The sequence below is a fragment of the Mastigoproctus giganteus genome, chromosome 10 (assembly GCF_048544385.1).
Source record: "Mastigoproctus giganteus isolate SK-2022 chromosome 10, ASM4854438v1, whole genome shotgun sequence".
Lineage (NCBI taxonomy): Eukaryota > Metazoa > Arthropoda > Arachnida > Uropygi > Thelyphonidae > Mastigoproctus > Mastigoproctus giganteus.
In genome coordinates this window covers 209718021-209735190 of record NC_143584.1, presented here as the reverse complement: position 1 = coordinate 209735190, position 17170 = coordinate 209718021, and the positions used below count along the sequence as shown (strand labels likewise).

General features: G+C 34.4%; 1 protein-coding gene across 1 annotated transcript; it reads left to right on the top strand.

Moving 5' to 3' along the window:
- Window positions 1-3545: 3545 nt before the first annotated feature.
- On the top strand, window positions 3546-15486 carry LOC150079835 (dnaJ homolog subfamily C member 24-like). The gene is made up of 4 exons (XM_090383750.1): window positions 3546-3649; window positions 7467-7584; window positions 11491-11559; window positions 15348-15486. The coding sequence occupies exons 1-4, from the start codon at window positions 3563-3565 to the stop codon at window positions 15482-15484; spliced, it is 411 nt and encodes a 136-aa protein (XP_090239876.1). The 5' UTR covers window positions 3546-3562; the 3' UTR covers window positions 15485-15486.
- Window positions 15487-17170: the final 1684 nt, after the last annotated feature.

Genomic DNA, 17170 nt, shown 5'->3' with positions numbered 1-17170 from the left:
CCTATCCATCTACTCTAACGGTTTGCTGGTCTTATAGAACTGTCAATACCTCCTACACTAGACAGCAGAAAGTGGGATATGCTTCACAGATATCAAATAAATAAATTTTCGCTTTCACGAATGAACACAAACAATTTCACAAAGCATGATAGCTGCAAAGAATATAAACCCAAGTCGAAATAGAAAATTTCACGAAACAAAAAACCCCTAAACAAGCTATCTGATTTTCATAATCAAATATGTGCATTTCATTACCAATGCATACGATGGACAGAAAACAGAAGAAACTCAGGAGTTACTCAGAACAAACTCGGGAGTTATTCAGCGAAGGGAATGCCAGAGGTGTATTCAACTCTGGCAGTAAGCTCGATAATCTTGTAATAACTGAGAGTAAAGTGGAGGAGAAAGTGTTGGAGATAAACACAAGAAAGGCACCTGGGGTGGATGAGATCTATCCAGTTATATTAAAGGAGGCAGCAAAGGAAGTAAGTCAGCCCTTAGCCATAATTATGAGAGCTTCCTTGGACTGAGGGGAGGTACCCAGAGACTGGAGATGTCCAAATGTGACCTCAATTCGCAAAGGGGGCTCAAAGGCTGACACAAGTAATTATAGATCTGTGAGTTTAACTTCTGTTCCAGGAAAATTAATAGAGGCACTGGTTAAAGAAGCACTGCAGGATCATCTAGACAAGACTTCAGTTATAGCTCGGACACAGCATGGTTTTGTTAAGGGAAAGTCTTGCCTGACCAATTTGATTAGATACTATGATGCAGTCACAAAAGAACTGGATGTAGGGAATAAATTTGATATTATATACTTGGACCTTAGAAAGGCTTTTGATACTGTTGCACATGGAAGACTGCTGCAAAAATTGGAGCAGTGTGGCATTGGAGGCAAATTGCTGCTATGGATAAAGGGATGGTTGAGAGGGAGAACACAGAGAGTGGTAATCGATGGACACTGATAATCGTGGACTAATGTTATTAGTGGAGTCCCTCAGGGTTCAGGGTTCAGTGATGGGTCCATTATTGTTTTCTGTATTTATAAATAATATTGATGATGGTATATCAAGCTTAATGTCCAAGTTTGCAGACGATACAAATGTTGGCAGGGTTATTAAGGACACTACTGACAGGATGCTGCTGCAACAGGATCTGGAAAGGTTGAGCGGATGGGCTGAGAGGTGGCAAATGAAGTTTAACATTGACAAATGTAAAGTACTACATATGGAAAACAGCAACCCCAGAGCAACGTATGAACTCTGTGGTACTACACTGACAGTGGTAGAGAATGAAAAGGACCTGGGGGTATTTGTGCAGGCAGATATGAAGTTCTTTGAGCAGTGCAGACGAGCTGCAAGAGTAGCTCATGGTGTCTTGTGAATGATATACAGGAATTTTTCTAGCAGGGATAAGGAGGTGATTATTCCCTTGTATAAGGCAATGGACAGGCCACACCTTGAGTACTGTAACAGGTGTGGAGGCCTCATTTCAGGAAGGATGTAGAGCTGTTCGAACGAGTACAGAGAAGGGCAACAAGATTAGTGAATGGAACAAAGGGTTGCTCTTACGAAGAAAGGATTAAGTTCTGCAAATTACAATACCTGGAGACTAGGCACCGGCGAGGTGATCTGAAAGAAGTGTATAAAGCCTTGAATGGTTTGAGCATGCTCAATGCCGATGGGATCCTCCCTCTTGCTCAGAGTAATCACCTGAGAGGGCATAAATTCAAATTGAGGAAAGACAGATGTAGGATAGATGTGCGGAAATTTGCCTTTAGCCAGTGGGTAGTTGGTTGGTGGAACAGACTTCCACCCCTTATTGTGGAAGTTGATAGCCTAAATAAATTTAAGGCTCAGCTGGACAGGTATTTCGAACAAACGGAGGAGTGCAGTGGAAGTGTTTTTTTTTTTCTTTTTTTTTTTTGGCTGATGCTGCATAAGTTTGCTTTCTTGCATCATATGCCTCTACGAATGCTAATTCTAATGCTAAAAATATGTGCATGTCATTAAGAATGCATACGATGGACAGAAAACGGCGTTCCTCTAAGCTCTGGTCCATTTTCAAACATTGATATTTATTTATCTTTTACGTGACACAGAGAAGCGATTACTCACTGACTTACTGGCTTTCTATTTATACTTCGGTATCACAAAGAAAGATAGAATCTGTGAAGAGGTAATCCTTTGCAACTGTTGTTAAAGCAACTACTGCACATAGTTACGGTCCTGTCTTCATTTTTTGTTACTGAAGATATCATTACCAAACCGCTAACTAGATATTCCAGCTCCGAGAAAAAAGAAATTTGTGCTCCCTCGTGTGTAGACTGAACAAAACGAAGGATTCCACCAGCATTGAGCTTGCATAATCCAATCAATGACTGAAACACTCAATCAGATCTCCTCGGAGATGCCTAGTCTCCAGCGCTGTAATTTTCAGAACTGAAGCCATTCCTGCTAAGAGTACCCATTTTTTCCACTCACTATTGTTGTTGCTCTTTTCTGCGCCTGTTAAAATAGATTCTTATCCTTCCTAAAATAAGGTTCCGAGTATCCTGTATGCAGTCCCGCTTTATAAATCGAAAAATTATCCCCTTATCCTTGCTGGAAAAGTTATTGTATATCACTGATGAAGCCCCATGAGCTGAACTAGAAGCTTGTCTGCTCCTCTGACTTCACAATTATCGGTTCCTGTAACCCCCCCCTCCCCGAAATGTTCTTTTCTGTCATATTAGTCCCACCAAGAGCTAATTTATCTGCCCATATGTAATGTGTCCATAAGTTACGTGCGTTCTCTGATTGAGTTGTCTTTTCTGGTGGGAAAACGCGTATTTCTGGAAAAAGAAGCCTTTCTCTTCGCGACTGAGTCTGACTAAATCAGCCACGGAGTGAAAAAAAACCATAAAAGTTCCTCGCATCATTGACAGGATTCGAACCCCGGCATACGTGGGAGGAACGGTGACTATAATCACAGTGCCCGCGCTCAGACCCTTTAATATATAGTAACAGAATTTCCAGACACTCTTCGGAGCGCCCTCTGGTCTCTCTCTTCGTCAGTTTCTTCTGTCTAGCCAAACCTTCCTCAGCTGTAGTGGCCATCTAATGAATACAGAAACTTCATGCTTATTTAGGGAAAATTGGCGAAAATTCTGAAACAACCAATTGAACAAAGGTTTTCTGAATTTGTTTAAAAAAAAAAAAGTTAGTATTGATGCCATTGTGGATTGTGTTATTGTATTGCTGCCTTCAGACATTTATTTATTTATTTATTCTATTATTTATTATTTTTTTTTGTAGAGTTTTTAGGCACATCACTGACTTAAATTTTCATAATTTCAATTAGTAGGCATTGGGCGATTTATTGGCTATTTTAGAAACGAAGTTATCGAAAACATCAGCTGATTGTAGTACATTTTCATCCATGTTAATAAAGTGAGAGGTCGCTATTTCAACGTGGCTGATAGCACAGAGTAGTAACATACTTCTGTCTGGGTGATAGTGTAATTGAAACGTTGTTTGGTCTGTAGGGTTGATTGTTTTTTTTTTTTTTAACATATGCGTGTATGGAAGATTATTATTCAATTCTCGGAGCAGATAGAACTGCTACAAAGGAACAGCTTAAAGCGTTATATTATAAACTTGTATTAAAGGTAAGTTTTTGTGTCCCTGTCAACGTGCTTATTGGCGAATGTGATCTTAATGAAAAGAGAATGGTGCTTTATTTATAAAATACAAAAAAAAAAAAAAAAAAAAAAGTAGAGATTATGGCAAATACCGCAACCCGTCACTCTCAGTAAACAAAATTATAGATTAGCATAAAAGAATTAAGATAGTTGATACAGTTGTATAAATAATTTGACAGAAGTTTGCATCCATGATATATTGGGAAAATCTATCAGGAAATGTTGGGGTTTGGTTGTTTGTTATTTGGTTTTTAGGAGCATTAGCAACTAAGGCCATATTGCTCCGGGAATATGCGGTGGTCATTCCCTTGACCTTTCCGCATCCTCCGCATTTGGTTGTGACGGGCTCGAACCCCGGGCTAATCAAGAAGCTTGTGCTACGCACTACTGCTCCTCCCCACCTGGCTACGGAGGCGCCTTGGGGTTTGGGTTCTACTCCCAAAGCAGTGGCGAAACTGCCATGCCGCTTGTCTGTCGCCCGCAGGAGAACCCAGAGAATCGAGGGGTTTCAGGAATCTCCTGAATGAATTGAAAATTTCCCCCTTTTATTGCAAATTTTAATTTCAAGCTCAAGAAATCACACAGATGATGAAGGAAACAGAGAATGAGGCTCCATATTGCTCTTGTAAAACAGTGTTACTAACCTCAATGAAACAATCTTGGAGGTATTCAGTCAAAGATTTGTCTTCATATGCCATGTTAGTGTTCTGATAAACTTGTGGAAAATTTTGGGAATAATGTTCCTGAAATTATGCCAAGTCACTTTGCACAAGTTTATTATTCTCTTAATTCGATGGTTATTGAAACCATTGTTGCTCTTGCTGACTGTCACTGTTATTTGGATGGTGGTTTATTATCAGTTGGGCTTCATGATGCATATCTCATTGGTTCCTACTAATTTGACTCAGTAGTAGATTTAAGCATAAGCATGGTGTGTGGCTGCGTAGGGTCTCAGAATTTAGGGGATTCCCCTGAAATTAATGTTATCTAAGGCACAGTGCTGAGAGCTAAAACTCCTGACGTATATCAAAATTAGTTGTTGAAAAGAACCTGTTACCTTTTGCAGGAGTGAGTGTATACAGTCATGTATGTTTATGCTGCCTGGGCCTCAAAGCATATACCTGTCCACCCTTCCAGTGATAGCAGTGAAAAGAGCATTATCAAGGCTTGAGCTTATGCTTAATGGTAGTGGTGGGAGGAGGCTTAAGCATATGCTCATATTTCACTGCCAGCACATTAAATTATAATGCAACAACCTTTTATTATTGACCCCAGGGGCTCACATCTGTTGAGTATGGGTTTAGCACACCCAGGGTCCTGAGCTGGATATCATCATTCTTCTCTCTCTCTGTCGTAGGGTAACTGGGGAATTTTTTTTTTTTTTTTTTTTTTGGCTGGTGCAGCATAAGCCTTAGGCTTCCTTGCACCATATAGCTAATAATAATAATATTGAAATAAAGATGTACATAGCTTTTGTTATATGTTTAATTGGAAATTGCTTCCATACACCTCTTGGTTGCTCACTTAAGTTGGATATATTATTCACGGGTTGACGTGCATTTGCTAATTAAGACTACTTGTTATCTAATGAGACACCAGTATTTGTGAAACACTACCATGATGGGCTTTGGATTTTAAACAAATAGCAGGTTAATTTTTGATGATTGTATTTTTTTTAAATATATTAATACCATAGATTGACCTGTGGATAAATCCAAACCTTGTTGGCCAGCTTTTGACTGCTGCCATTGGAAAATCCAGCATCTACAAAGGCAGAAATTTAGCAAAGATATGCATAGTTTTTAATGCCTATATTGAAATCAATAATAAAGGCCATACAGCCTTTATTATTGATTTATTTATGTTGTTATTTGCAGTAATGTTAAAGATTTGAACACAGAATTGCAGACTGTATTTTATAATTTGTTCTCCTGATGTGTGCTAGCCCACATGCTAAACAAAAAAGTTGATTAGGAATAGCCATCAGAAACCAGTATGAGAACAAGGTGTCAGTCAAATAACTGCAACTGACTACAAGAAACTCTTCTGGATGGACATTCACAATTTCCAGTTTTTTTTTTATTTGCTTACTTATATCTGTGGAAAATTTAATAATTAGATATAATGGCTTTTTGCTGCAGTATATAATAGACCTGTATACCAGTTGCATAAGTTCACCTAACTGCTGTTAAGCCTGATTGATGCAGCCTTCGCATCTTCTGTTACAAATAAAAATTTAATTTTTGTTATCCCAATACATTTTCATAAAAGAAGAAAGCAAGTACTATTTTTAATTAATAAAATTATTTTAAGGTGACTTGACTGACTCAATCATTAGGATAGGTTAATAATCATAGGTAACCTAACAGTATTTAATAGTATGTTTATTATTAAAGTTACAGCACATAAATTAAAATAAATTTGCTATTAGATTATTCAGTGTGCACTGCTTATTATGATCACAAGTATTGTTACAATTTGTTTAATGTTATCACATTTATGAAGTCCCGATCATGTGTATACGAATATATGGAAAAACAAACTTATATTTATTGTAATCAGTATTTTGGTTTATGTTATTGCTTTTTTTTTTTTTTTGCCTTATAGTGGCTTATGCATGTGCAGCAAAAATGATTACATAGCATCTCAGCTTGTTCTCGAACTCTGACATGTTCTGTCCATTTATGCTGTTGCTTTGTACAGTTCATCTGGTTGTTAGTGTTGTTACTCTGTGAAAAAAAAAAAAAAGTATTGTGTACTCCTACAAATCTGACTGTTTTAGAGTAGAGCATTAACCCTTTTATAATCCTTGATTTTAATATTTTCTTTTTTGTTTTTAATGGTTTGTATGGGTTTCCAGAAACATTATGGTTATGTTTCATTTTTGTTGATGAATTTCTCAAAGAAATACTAGACAATCAAATTAAAATATTTTGTTACTTATTTTAATGTTTTCTTTCTGTGCACTTTGACCTTTTTATGTACACATTTCCAATCTGCATCAATAAACAGTGCCGAACAGTTGCATTCTTTTTTCTTGAGTTATTGTTATCAGTTGTGTTCCAATGTGATCATAATAAATGGCATCCATTGTATAACCTAACTATTAGATTATCTTAAGTTACTGAAGAGCTTATTTTAGTGGAACATGTGCAAATATAAAAACTGTCTTTAGGATTATCGGCTGTTCATACCATTCAGTTGAATGGCATTTAGACATCTCCACTCATTGATGTACATACCTATTATGCATTATGGTAAGTTAGATATAAACATCTGCTTCTCTGTTTAACTATAAAAATAAAAAATTATCAGCCTTCATATTTCAGGTGAAAATTAGTAAATTTTATTATTAATCAAATATTTGACTATTAAAGCACTTTTTTTGTTCTGTTTACTATAAATAATCAGGCCACTAACCTGCCCCCCCCTCCCACTCACTAAAAAAAGAGTTGAGTTTTAGATGCATCAGTGACTTAAACCATATCATGCAATTGTGTACAATTCTGTACAAATGTGTGTTCATGGCCAATTTGCATTCTGTGTAGGTTGACAAACCCAGAATAACTCACTGGGGGAAACCTACCCTTTCTACCTGAGATGGGCCTTGACTGGAGTCCTTTAGAAGTTCCTCCAGTTAACCATTCCTCCACAACTCTTAACTCAGATCTGCCCAAATGAGTTATGAATGGTGAAACTACTATATTATAATTAGGACTACTAAAATTGGTATACCAAACGAATGTATGACACCACCTCATCGTTTTGTTTATTCTATTTACAGTATCACCCAGATAAAGATCCTGATAAATCAGTTATAAATAAATTTAACAAAATTGATGAAGCATGGAAAACTTTGCGAGATGATCAAGAAAGAAATACATATGATGCACAATTAAAAGGTATGATTTTGACATTGTATTTTCTTAGCAAATTCCTAACTGTGCTTACTATGGTACTTATTATAAATCAGAGTAAATTTTTCATGTTATTTAGTTTACAGTGTTTTCACTGAATACTCATATTTCAGGTATAACCAATAAAAATGTTTTTACTATTCAAGGAATGCTTTACTGTTAAAAAAAAAAACACTGAAATTTGATAATATATAGAATGCAGATATTTTTTATCTCAAAGAAAATTACTCCAGAACTCTGAAGTGTCGTTTAACCGTTTCAGAAGTATCTGTAGATCTACATTTTTCATGTGTATGTCCTGGAGAGTAGCTCTTCATTTTGGAAGTTGCTTCAAACTATGTGTTCATTAATATATAGTTGTCTTGAACTTTTTCTAGTATGTTCCATTCTCTCTTTTCTGTGTTTCTGACTAATTGTAGACACAGTTTATAATATAGGCATGAAAATAGCTTTCAAAATTAGACAATGAGATGTGTCTTCTAACCTTAGTTGTCTGATTTGGGTTTACAAATGCCAAAATTTAGGAATTTCTCTGGAATTCAGATCCAGAATTTGATAGAAATTAAAAGAAAGTAGGGGAAAAATTGGACAATAAAAGTCAAAATAAGAACAAATTAATATTTTATTGCATTTATACACAAAGTTTTCATTTTTAAAAAATTTCAAAAGTCTGTGAAAAAACTAATGAAAATTCTCTGTGTGGGGGGGCATACATCTGTGGCAGAACTCACTCATTAAAGGGTTAATGTGTAAGTGTTATGAGTGTTTTACTAGATTCTATTCCAATGTCTTTGATGACAGTATAGTGAGTTTGCCACTTACCATCTTGTGTCACTACTTATTTGTAGGTCTGGGCTCTAATCCCTTAGAAATTGGAGGAACCCCTAAAGACCTCTTCAATTGAAGGTGGAGTTATCTTATCTCATTTTCCCTGGCACAGAAGTGAAACTTGCAGGTCTCTAATTACTAACTTTACCTTTCAAACTACCCTTGTGAGTAGGAAAGACATTTGCATGTCTCCAATCCATAGGGACTTCCCCTTAATCCATGGATGCTCTCATTATTATAGCCAAAGGTTTGAAAGTGAGTTGGCAACTTAGGTTTGAATATTCAATAACTGAATCTGTGTCATCCTAGAAAAAGAAACTAGGTACCAATAGTTGCCAACTCTCTGGTTTATGATGGAGAATCTGCCTTTCTTGAAGTAACATAATTTTTTCTGTCTTTTTCTTTTTTCAAACGAATAATAAAACTATTTTGAAATCAGGATTTCCTCTATATTCTATAAATTTCAATTCTATAATTTTCAATTCCAATTTTTGTTAATGAATATCGCCCTAATAAGGACCAGAGAGTAGTTTCCTGTAATTGTTCAGTTAGCCATAAAAAAAAAAAAAGGCAATTTTATTCTGCAGATTTTTCATTTTGAGTACAATGCATATGAAAGCCCAGTGGTGATACCCTCTTTCAATTTAGAAAGCAATAAAAATTAATAAAAGAATTTAAAGTATTAAAAACTAATATCAATAAAGATTTATTTTCAAAAAAAATACGTATACACAGGATGGTAACTCCTCTAACTCGGGTTGCCAATAGAGTCTAGAAATAAAAGTCAAAATGCAGTCACAATTGTAAAAGACCTTCCTTGGCAGTCACAATTGTAAAAGACCAGTGACAGTGTCAATACATCATAAATGTCAAAGCTGGTTGACAGGTGATGCACTGATAAGTAGTATGCCATAACATTTCTGCCAAACTTTAATGTAAGTGTTTCTTACATAGGGTAAAAAAATGTTAGTTCAGTTCTACTGTCAGTATGGCATTGAGGTGATTTGTGTACTGATATGATCCAGCAAAATGCTAGCACTTCAAATATTTAATACCCTCATGGCAGAAGCTCTGCGACCTTATGAATAAATTTGGTAAATTATGGATTTTGGTGGCCTGCTAACTTTCTCTCATGAATTCCTAAGATAAAAGTCTGATGGCTGCAAACAGAATTAATGCCCACGTGGTGCAAGGAAGCCTATGGCTTATGCTGCGCCAGCCAAAAAATAATTAAAAAAATAAAATAAAATAATAAAATAAAATAAATAATAATAAAAATAAGAAGAAAATTTTTAAAAAATAAATAATAAAAGAAAAGGAAATAGACAACCTATGCATGTCCCTCCTCCTGTAGGTAATCCAGCTGATCTTTGAATTTCTCCCAACTGTCAGCCTCTGACAGTTTGGAGGAACTGTCACCTTCCACCCATATGGGTAACTTATTCCAGTAATTTATAACTCGCTGGCTAAAATAAAACTTCCTGCAATCCAGTCTAAACATCTTCCCTCATAACTTGAAATTATGGCCTCTAGTTATTGAATGATTTATAACCATGAAAATTTCATCCTCGTTCACTTTAATTATGCCTCTCAGAGCCTTAGGCACCTCAATCAAGTCTCCTCTAAGGTGCCTAGTTTCCAAGCTCTGCAACCCACATATTCAAAGTCTTTCCTCATATGGACACCCTTTTTCCGATCTCACCAGGCAAGTTACCAGTCTTGACCCTTTCAAGAAGCGCAATGTCTTTCTTTAGGTGCTGTCTCCATACTTGAACACAGTATTCCAAGCATGGTCTAACAGTAGCCTTATATAATGGGATTATGGCTTCCTTATCTCTACTAGCAATTGTTCGATAAATTATCGATAGGACACCACGGGCCTTCCTTGCAACTTGTCTACAATGCTCGGAGAACTTCATGTCCGACTGTATCATAACACCCAAGTGTATAAGTTATTTTGGGTTTACCGTTCCCCAGGTGTAATACACTTTGCTGGATTAAAGCATAGCTGTCATTTTTCTGACCCATCCCTGAAGTCTGTCTAGGTCACTCTGAAGAAGCTCTGCTCTACCTGTTCCAGCTTATAAAGTAACTGCTCATGTGGGACTGAATCAAATGTTTTGCTGAAATCCAAATAAACTGTGTTGAAATTATTCCCTAAGTCCACCTCTTGAGTGACCCTGTCAAAATAGCTAACCAGATTAGTTAAACATGATTTTTCCTTTACAATGTCATGCTGTGAGTATCCTTCACATTAATAAAGAGTAGGTTACCAACTGAGTTTTTAGAGGCATTAAGTTAAATATTATTAACTTTCATGCATCTGCTGCCACAAATAAGACATCAAAGCAGGAAATATGTAGAATGTTTTGGGTACAATGCTGAAATATGTAAATTTCATTTCTCTTTTGTGTATCATTTCTGATGAATAAATTAGATGACTTTAAACAGATCTCATGTGTGCATTAATTATTAATTTAACATGTTTGCTGCCACCTAAATGAAGAACTGATTCAATGTGCCATAATTTTCAGAATATTGGAAAAAATCAACATTCTGACATCTCCAGCATTGTGAAAATTCATACGTAATAGTTTAAAAATTTCTAATTCATTGCTAAAAGCAAATGCTTACTTTTATGCTGAGCTATAAATCGGAACAAATCTTAAAATTTTTATAAAAAGTTTATTTGTGTACATAAACTAACATCAACAAAAGCGAAGAACAAATGACACAGTGTGCCAAATCTATAAACAAAAGTCAAGTATTACTGAAAAGCATTCAATCAGTATGGCAGTACTGAGTAGCTGTTAATTTCATATGCCTTTGTTTATGGCACTCGCTGCTTAAGAATTATTGCTCTTATGGCACAGCACTTGGGTGCATTTTTAATGCAGATATATGTTGCGGTATATCACCCCTAGTGCCATTTTATGCATATATGCATAAAGGCAGTGAACATGTTAATACATGTATGGTGTATTAACACATATGTAGTCAACCCTGCTATATGTCCTTTGTAAGGAATAGTTTAAAATAGTAATTATTATTTTATAATTTCAGCATGGGAAATGAGTAAAATACAGCCTTTGCATGGAGAAATTTCCTTCTCAGAGATGATTTGGAATGCAGGTAACTTTTTCAAGCAATTTCCATTATTATTAGATCCTGAAAATCAGAATATGTTAATTAAAAATGTAATAAAAATAAATGCATAATTAATTCAGCAACCCCTTGTTTAGAATTTTCATGCACCGTATGTTTTTGTTATTACTCATGTTTGATGTTATGTTGCTTTAGCAGATATAGAGCTTTGACATTTCATTTATTTGGATTACAGATGTGTACAGAAGTTTTTCTATTTAGAACATATTACCATGATGGCAAAAATACAGCTGCTTTTGTGCAGTTAGATGAACTAATTTTCAGGAGTTTTATTCAGTGATGCTGATCACTGAGGATATGCATGCCATACCATTTGATATACTATGCCCTCATCTCAGTTCAAGAATTGTGCTCGCTCGCTTGCTCTCTCTCTCGTGCACGCATGCGCACACACAACAAAACTTCAATCTTCAAAAGGGTAAAATTGAAATAAAAATACTTGTCACAGTACCTCGAGCCCTCTGCTGTGTACTGTAAACTTCATAATTTTATACTGTAAAAATGCCTCTCATATATTTAGCATATTTTAAAAAATAATTGTGGGTCCGTGATTTAAATTATTCCACAAACAGATGTTACGTAACTTCAAAAAATGTAGAGTTTTGGTGTCTGTTTCTTTAGATTACACATGCATAGAGTGGGTTTTGCATTTGATTGATTGATATGTGTCCTTTGATAATTTGTGTATGAGTTCAAAAATTATATATTTTTCTTCAATACATACAGAATTTTTGAAATATCATACTTTTTTATGTTTTGGAATAAAATATTCGAAAATGGTGTATTTTTATTATTACAAGGTTGAGAACCACTGGTTTCCAGTTTTTCTAATGATTTGATACACAAAGAATAGCCCATCATGTAAAACAATGTTTATTTCTGAGCTTGGAAGTTTAGTAGTGCAGTAAAAGAGAGCTTGTATAAATAAGCCTAACCCTGTTTATATATATATATATATATATATATATAGACCCTATAATACTCTAGTACCATGTGTGTTGAGAAGACCAAAGGTATCTCTTGATATTATACTTGAATTTCTGCAGATTGTAATTTTCAGGAAATACATATGAAGGAAAATGTTCCAAAAAACAGAAATAGAATAGATAAAGGAAGATGAAAAAGTTAGTTCTTTGAATTTGGATAATTGTAAATGAATATTGACTAGTTGGGGTCAATTCAGACTGGTTTGTAAGAAAAAAAATGGAATTACAGATTCTAATTTAGAAATAGCATCCATTTAAATATCTGCAGAAAAAGGCATGCTGCAAAAACTGAACAACTGTATGAAAGGAAGTGAATGAGTTTGTAAGTGGAGAATTATTAATTAACCTGGCTGCCTTCCTTCAAATGGACTGTTACAGTTAATTTTGTCATTTATGTTAATTTTATTTTAAAAAAGCAAAAAAAAAGAATTACAGAAATCGTTAAAAATACATATTTCTGAATGAAACTTGGCAAAAAAAATGAGCCATCACGAATAGCACAGTTGGTATAATCACCATCCTCCCTACACCAGGTGGAAAAGACCATAGTTTGAATCCCATAAATGACACAAGGAATTTTTATGGATCTTTTTCACATCTTGGCTCAGTTAGTCTAGGGCAAAGGGTAGCATGGTTTTTTCTTCTAGCAAATTGACCACAGAACACAATTTTCAGTCGTTACATATGGCTCAATATGGTCTAAGTTGCTGGTGCACCTAAAACAAAAGCCGCAACAACCTACAATAACCAACCAACCAACCAACCAAACAAACAAAATAACCATGGGTTCATGATTATATCAAAATGTTGAGGAAATGAGGTGAAGGTAAGAAATATTTTCCTCCTTTTGCTGTTCCCATGGACTGAGAAACCTACTTTTCTTATCTAAAGCATAAGGCTATATATAATTCTAAAACTAAAAAGGATGTTTTATCTGAATCTACCATCTGCTATGAGCCATCATGCAACTTTATCTGCTTACACCTTCTCCACCCTAAACTCTCAAAATTGTTTCATCGAATTTTGAATATAATGTACAGTTTGGTTATAAAAGTCCTTTCTCACTTTTAAAATTAATAACTCAAACTGTAGGTCATATTAAAAAGCAATATTTTACATTGTAATCAATTATATATCTGAGGTTTTTAATGTATACAATAAAATTAATTAGTAAGAAATCTGATCTCTACTCTTTCAAATCTGAAAGGGTTGTTGTTTCACCTCATTCCTTTGAATCACTTCTTGTGATACTAACAGACAACGACTTTTATCCTTAGGTATTAGGTATAGCGTTCTTCAAAGTGCCTTGCAATATTTAATACAGTTCTCACAAATGGAGGATTTGAAACAGATTTCTGTAAAGGTTGCAATAATAAGATGTAATATTACAAGAATAGCAATAATGCTATTGCCATTCTTGTAATAATGTTTGATTAAAAATGCTGCACCCTTAGGCAACATTTTAAAAGTAACTTGACTGTACTTGGTTACTTAAGTTATGTGCTGCAGCTTCAAGCTTTCTTATCTTGACAATGAAGAATAAGACTGCAATGAGTAAACATTCATTCTCTAATCCCATAATCATTTCTTTTTATAACAAATGCAAAAGTTAATTTGTTTATTGGAGTGAATAAATTGCTTATCCCCCTTCTGGTCAAATTTAGAACTATTTTATTGTTTAAGAAAAACCATATACTGATTATAATGCAAAAATTACCTCTAGTTTTCAAGTTATTTAAAATGAGAAAGGCCTTTAGCATAAAAATGTGCATAAACCATAACAGTTCACACAAAAAAATAAATAAATGATTTTTTAAGAGATTTGTCTCTTCCAAAATCTCTTGCAGAGATTCTGAAATCAAGACTCCAAGGTGAAAACCTATTTTCTTGGTATAGACACTGAGTACTTCTCTCAGGAAGATTTTCATGTCTGTAGCAGCAATATTTCTGGATTAGTGACTATCATAGGTGCTCCAGTATATGAACCAAGTGAGTGGAGGCTTATGTGATTTTTGAAAGGCATTTTATTTTTGTCATTTGAGTAGAGACTGGTCATTGATTCCTCCAAACATAACTAGAAGACATTCTCCTTTTTTTTTTTTTTTTTAAGAGGGGAACATTTTTGCTTCTATTCTATTCTGATTGCTCATTTGTCACTTATAGCAGACATAAAAACCCCAAGCTTCTTAATAAAGTTAAATATATAGAGAATATAATTAGCTAGCTACTTTGTACACATTTGAAGATTCTGTATATGCCACTATGTCAAAAGTCAGGTTAAACTGAAATGCTATGTTTTTTATATGTGAATGAGCCAAAAGAGCGTAGTCAGCATTGGACAAGGAAGTAGGGTCCATGCTGCATCAGCCTTCTACTACATTCAGAAAGTATTATATCTGGTGGACCCAAATTCTAAGAATGACATCGGATTTCCTTTTGTATATTATTTATAGTTTTAAATGCAGATTCTTGTTTTTTTTTTTTGTCAGTTAAAGTCTAAAAGCATATCTCATTCAGGGTAAAAAAATTCCTTATTATAGAAAGTTGCAAAGTGTGCATCTGGTATAAATAGCTATTACCTTCAAATAAAAATTTTAGAACTGAAGTTATTGTATTGAACATAAAGAGAGCATATAGTGCAAGTGATATTAAGAATGTTAAAAGAGTAGAAATAAAGAGTCGCAGTTATTTTTGATTTTTTTTTTCTATAAATATTTAAAATATAGATGATTAATAAAATCTGAATTTAAAATTTGTCACTGATTTCAGGTACAGAAATTTATGAATGGCACTGCCGCTGTGGAGGTTCATACTGCATAACAAAGGAAGATATTGAAGATGATGAAATTATTTTAGGTTGTGACAGTTGCTCTTTAAGTATTTTAGTGAGTAATTGTCTAAAATAATTTGCCTGCTAAAAAATTGCATGTCTTAAATTTTGTCTGTTAAATGAACTTAATGAATTTTTTCTGCAGAGAATTAACAAATTCCAGCCTCAGTAATTCATTAAGCGAATTTGTTTTGTAAAAAGAATATTTCGAGATTGTTAATTTATATAATTTGTACTTTTCAAAGTGGAGTTATTAAAACATTATTTGTTATTGGTTGCTGTGTTGTTTCCATTAAATATATTGGAAAAGAGTTTTAAGATTAAATCATGTAGGCATTAGTTACATTTGGTGTGACAAAGTAATATCATCAACATAAAAGTATTCCACATATGAAAAGCAATCATCAAAGGAAAAAAACATGGGACATCTTCAGTGTTCTCTAAGTACTTTTTAAAAATGATATCTTTAACCCGTTTACTGATGGCTTTTATGAACCAAATTCCAAAATTACGGGATTCAATCAATCTGGATTGGGGAGCAGAGACATTTTTGGGTTTTCTCACAATGGCTGAATTAGTCGACCACTGGCAAGAGTTGCTGGACAAAAATATCTGGTTTTTCTTCCATCAAATCAGAATAAAATGGGTCTTAAAGTGAGGTAGTTTCCCTCCAGGTGGATTAAAAATCTCATGATGTACATGTGCATCAATATGTGGTTAATGTGTTAAAGGATGAGATAGTTTGTAAGTTGAGATAATTAATCATATTTCAGATAACATTGTTGAGACAATAAATAAAACCATTTTATTCTGTAATACTTATAAAATTAAGCATAATGTTTCAGGGCTTTTGTTAACTCCTTTGACTACCAGGATCTTACACAAAGCAACAGCCATAGAAAATTGGATATGTAGTGTAGTGTATACTGAATGTGATCAAAGTGTAGATCTGAAACCTTATGCTTAATTTTATGGTTGTATTACACAACCATAAAATTAAGAATAAAACTTTGTCTAGATACAAAGGGTGTATTAACTCTGAAAATTTATTATTATTATTAGCCATATGGTGTAAGGAAGCTTATGCTACACCAGCCAAAAAAAAAAATTCTGAGTTACCCTGAGAGAGAGATAAGTAGAAGGAAATCACCAAGAAAGATGATATCCAGCTCAGGACCCTGGGTGTGCCAAGCCCATACTCACCAGATGTGAGCCTGCTCAATTTTGAAGTTGTATTACAGAATAAAACTCATTATCTAGAATCCAAATACTAAAAATGGCAAAAAATAAAAAAATTAGCTCAATAATAATGACAATCCTTCACATAAAAGGAATTAGCCAGTTTTTAAAACAAAGCTGTTAATAAATTACTTAAGAAAGAAACAGAACGCACTGTCAGTTGTGAAGGATTTGAGCAAACTAAGAATGAATAAAAACAACAAGAAACAAGAGAGGTAGATAAATGTGGAATGGCACAATGTTCTTTAGAAAACACTCATTTCACTTTCATGTGCCACTCTGATTCTCAACATTGGATACCAGATTGTCTCACTCACCTATCCAGGCCAACACTGAATGCCCAAATAAAGCATTTATTCCATTTGTCCTGGTGCATTAGAAAGGGTTGCTGGAACTTGATCTTTCTGCATGGCAGCATTATTATTAGGAGGTGTTGGATCATTTGATCTCCAATTGGCCAGATTTTGGAGAAAGATTGTAGGTGGCAACCAGCGGCATACTGGGAACTGTTTTCTTACTGGGC

Coding starts and splice junctions, on each gene's coding strand:
- LOC150079835 (XM_090383750.1), top strand. CDS start 3,563: ATGGAAGATTATTATTCAATTCTCGGAGCAGATAGAACTGCTACAAAG. Junction 3,650..7,466: donor ATTATAAACTTGTATTAAAG/GTAAGTTTTTGT, acceptor TTCTATTTACAG/TATCACCCAGATAAAGATCC. Junction 7,585..11,490: donor ATATGATGCACAATTAAAAG/GTATGATTTTGA, acceptor TTATAATTTCAG/CATGGGAAATGAGTAAAATA.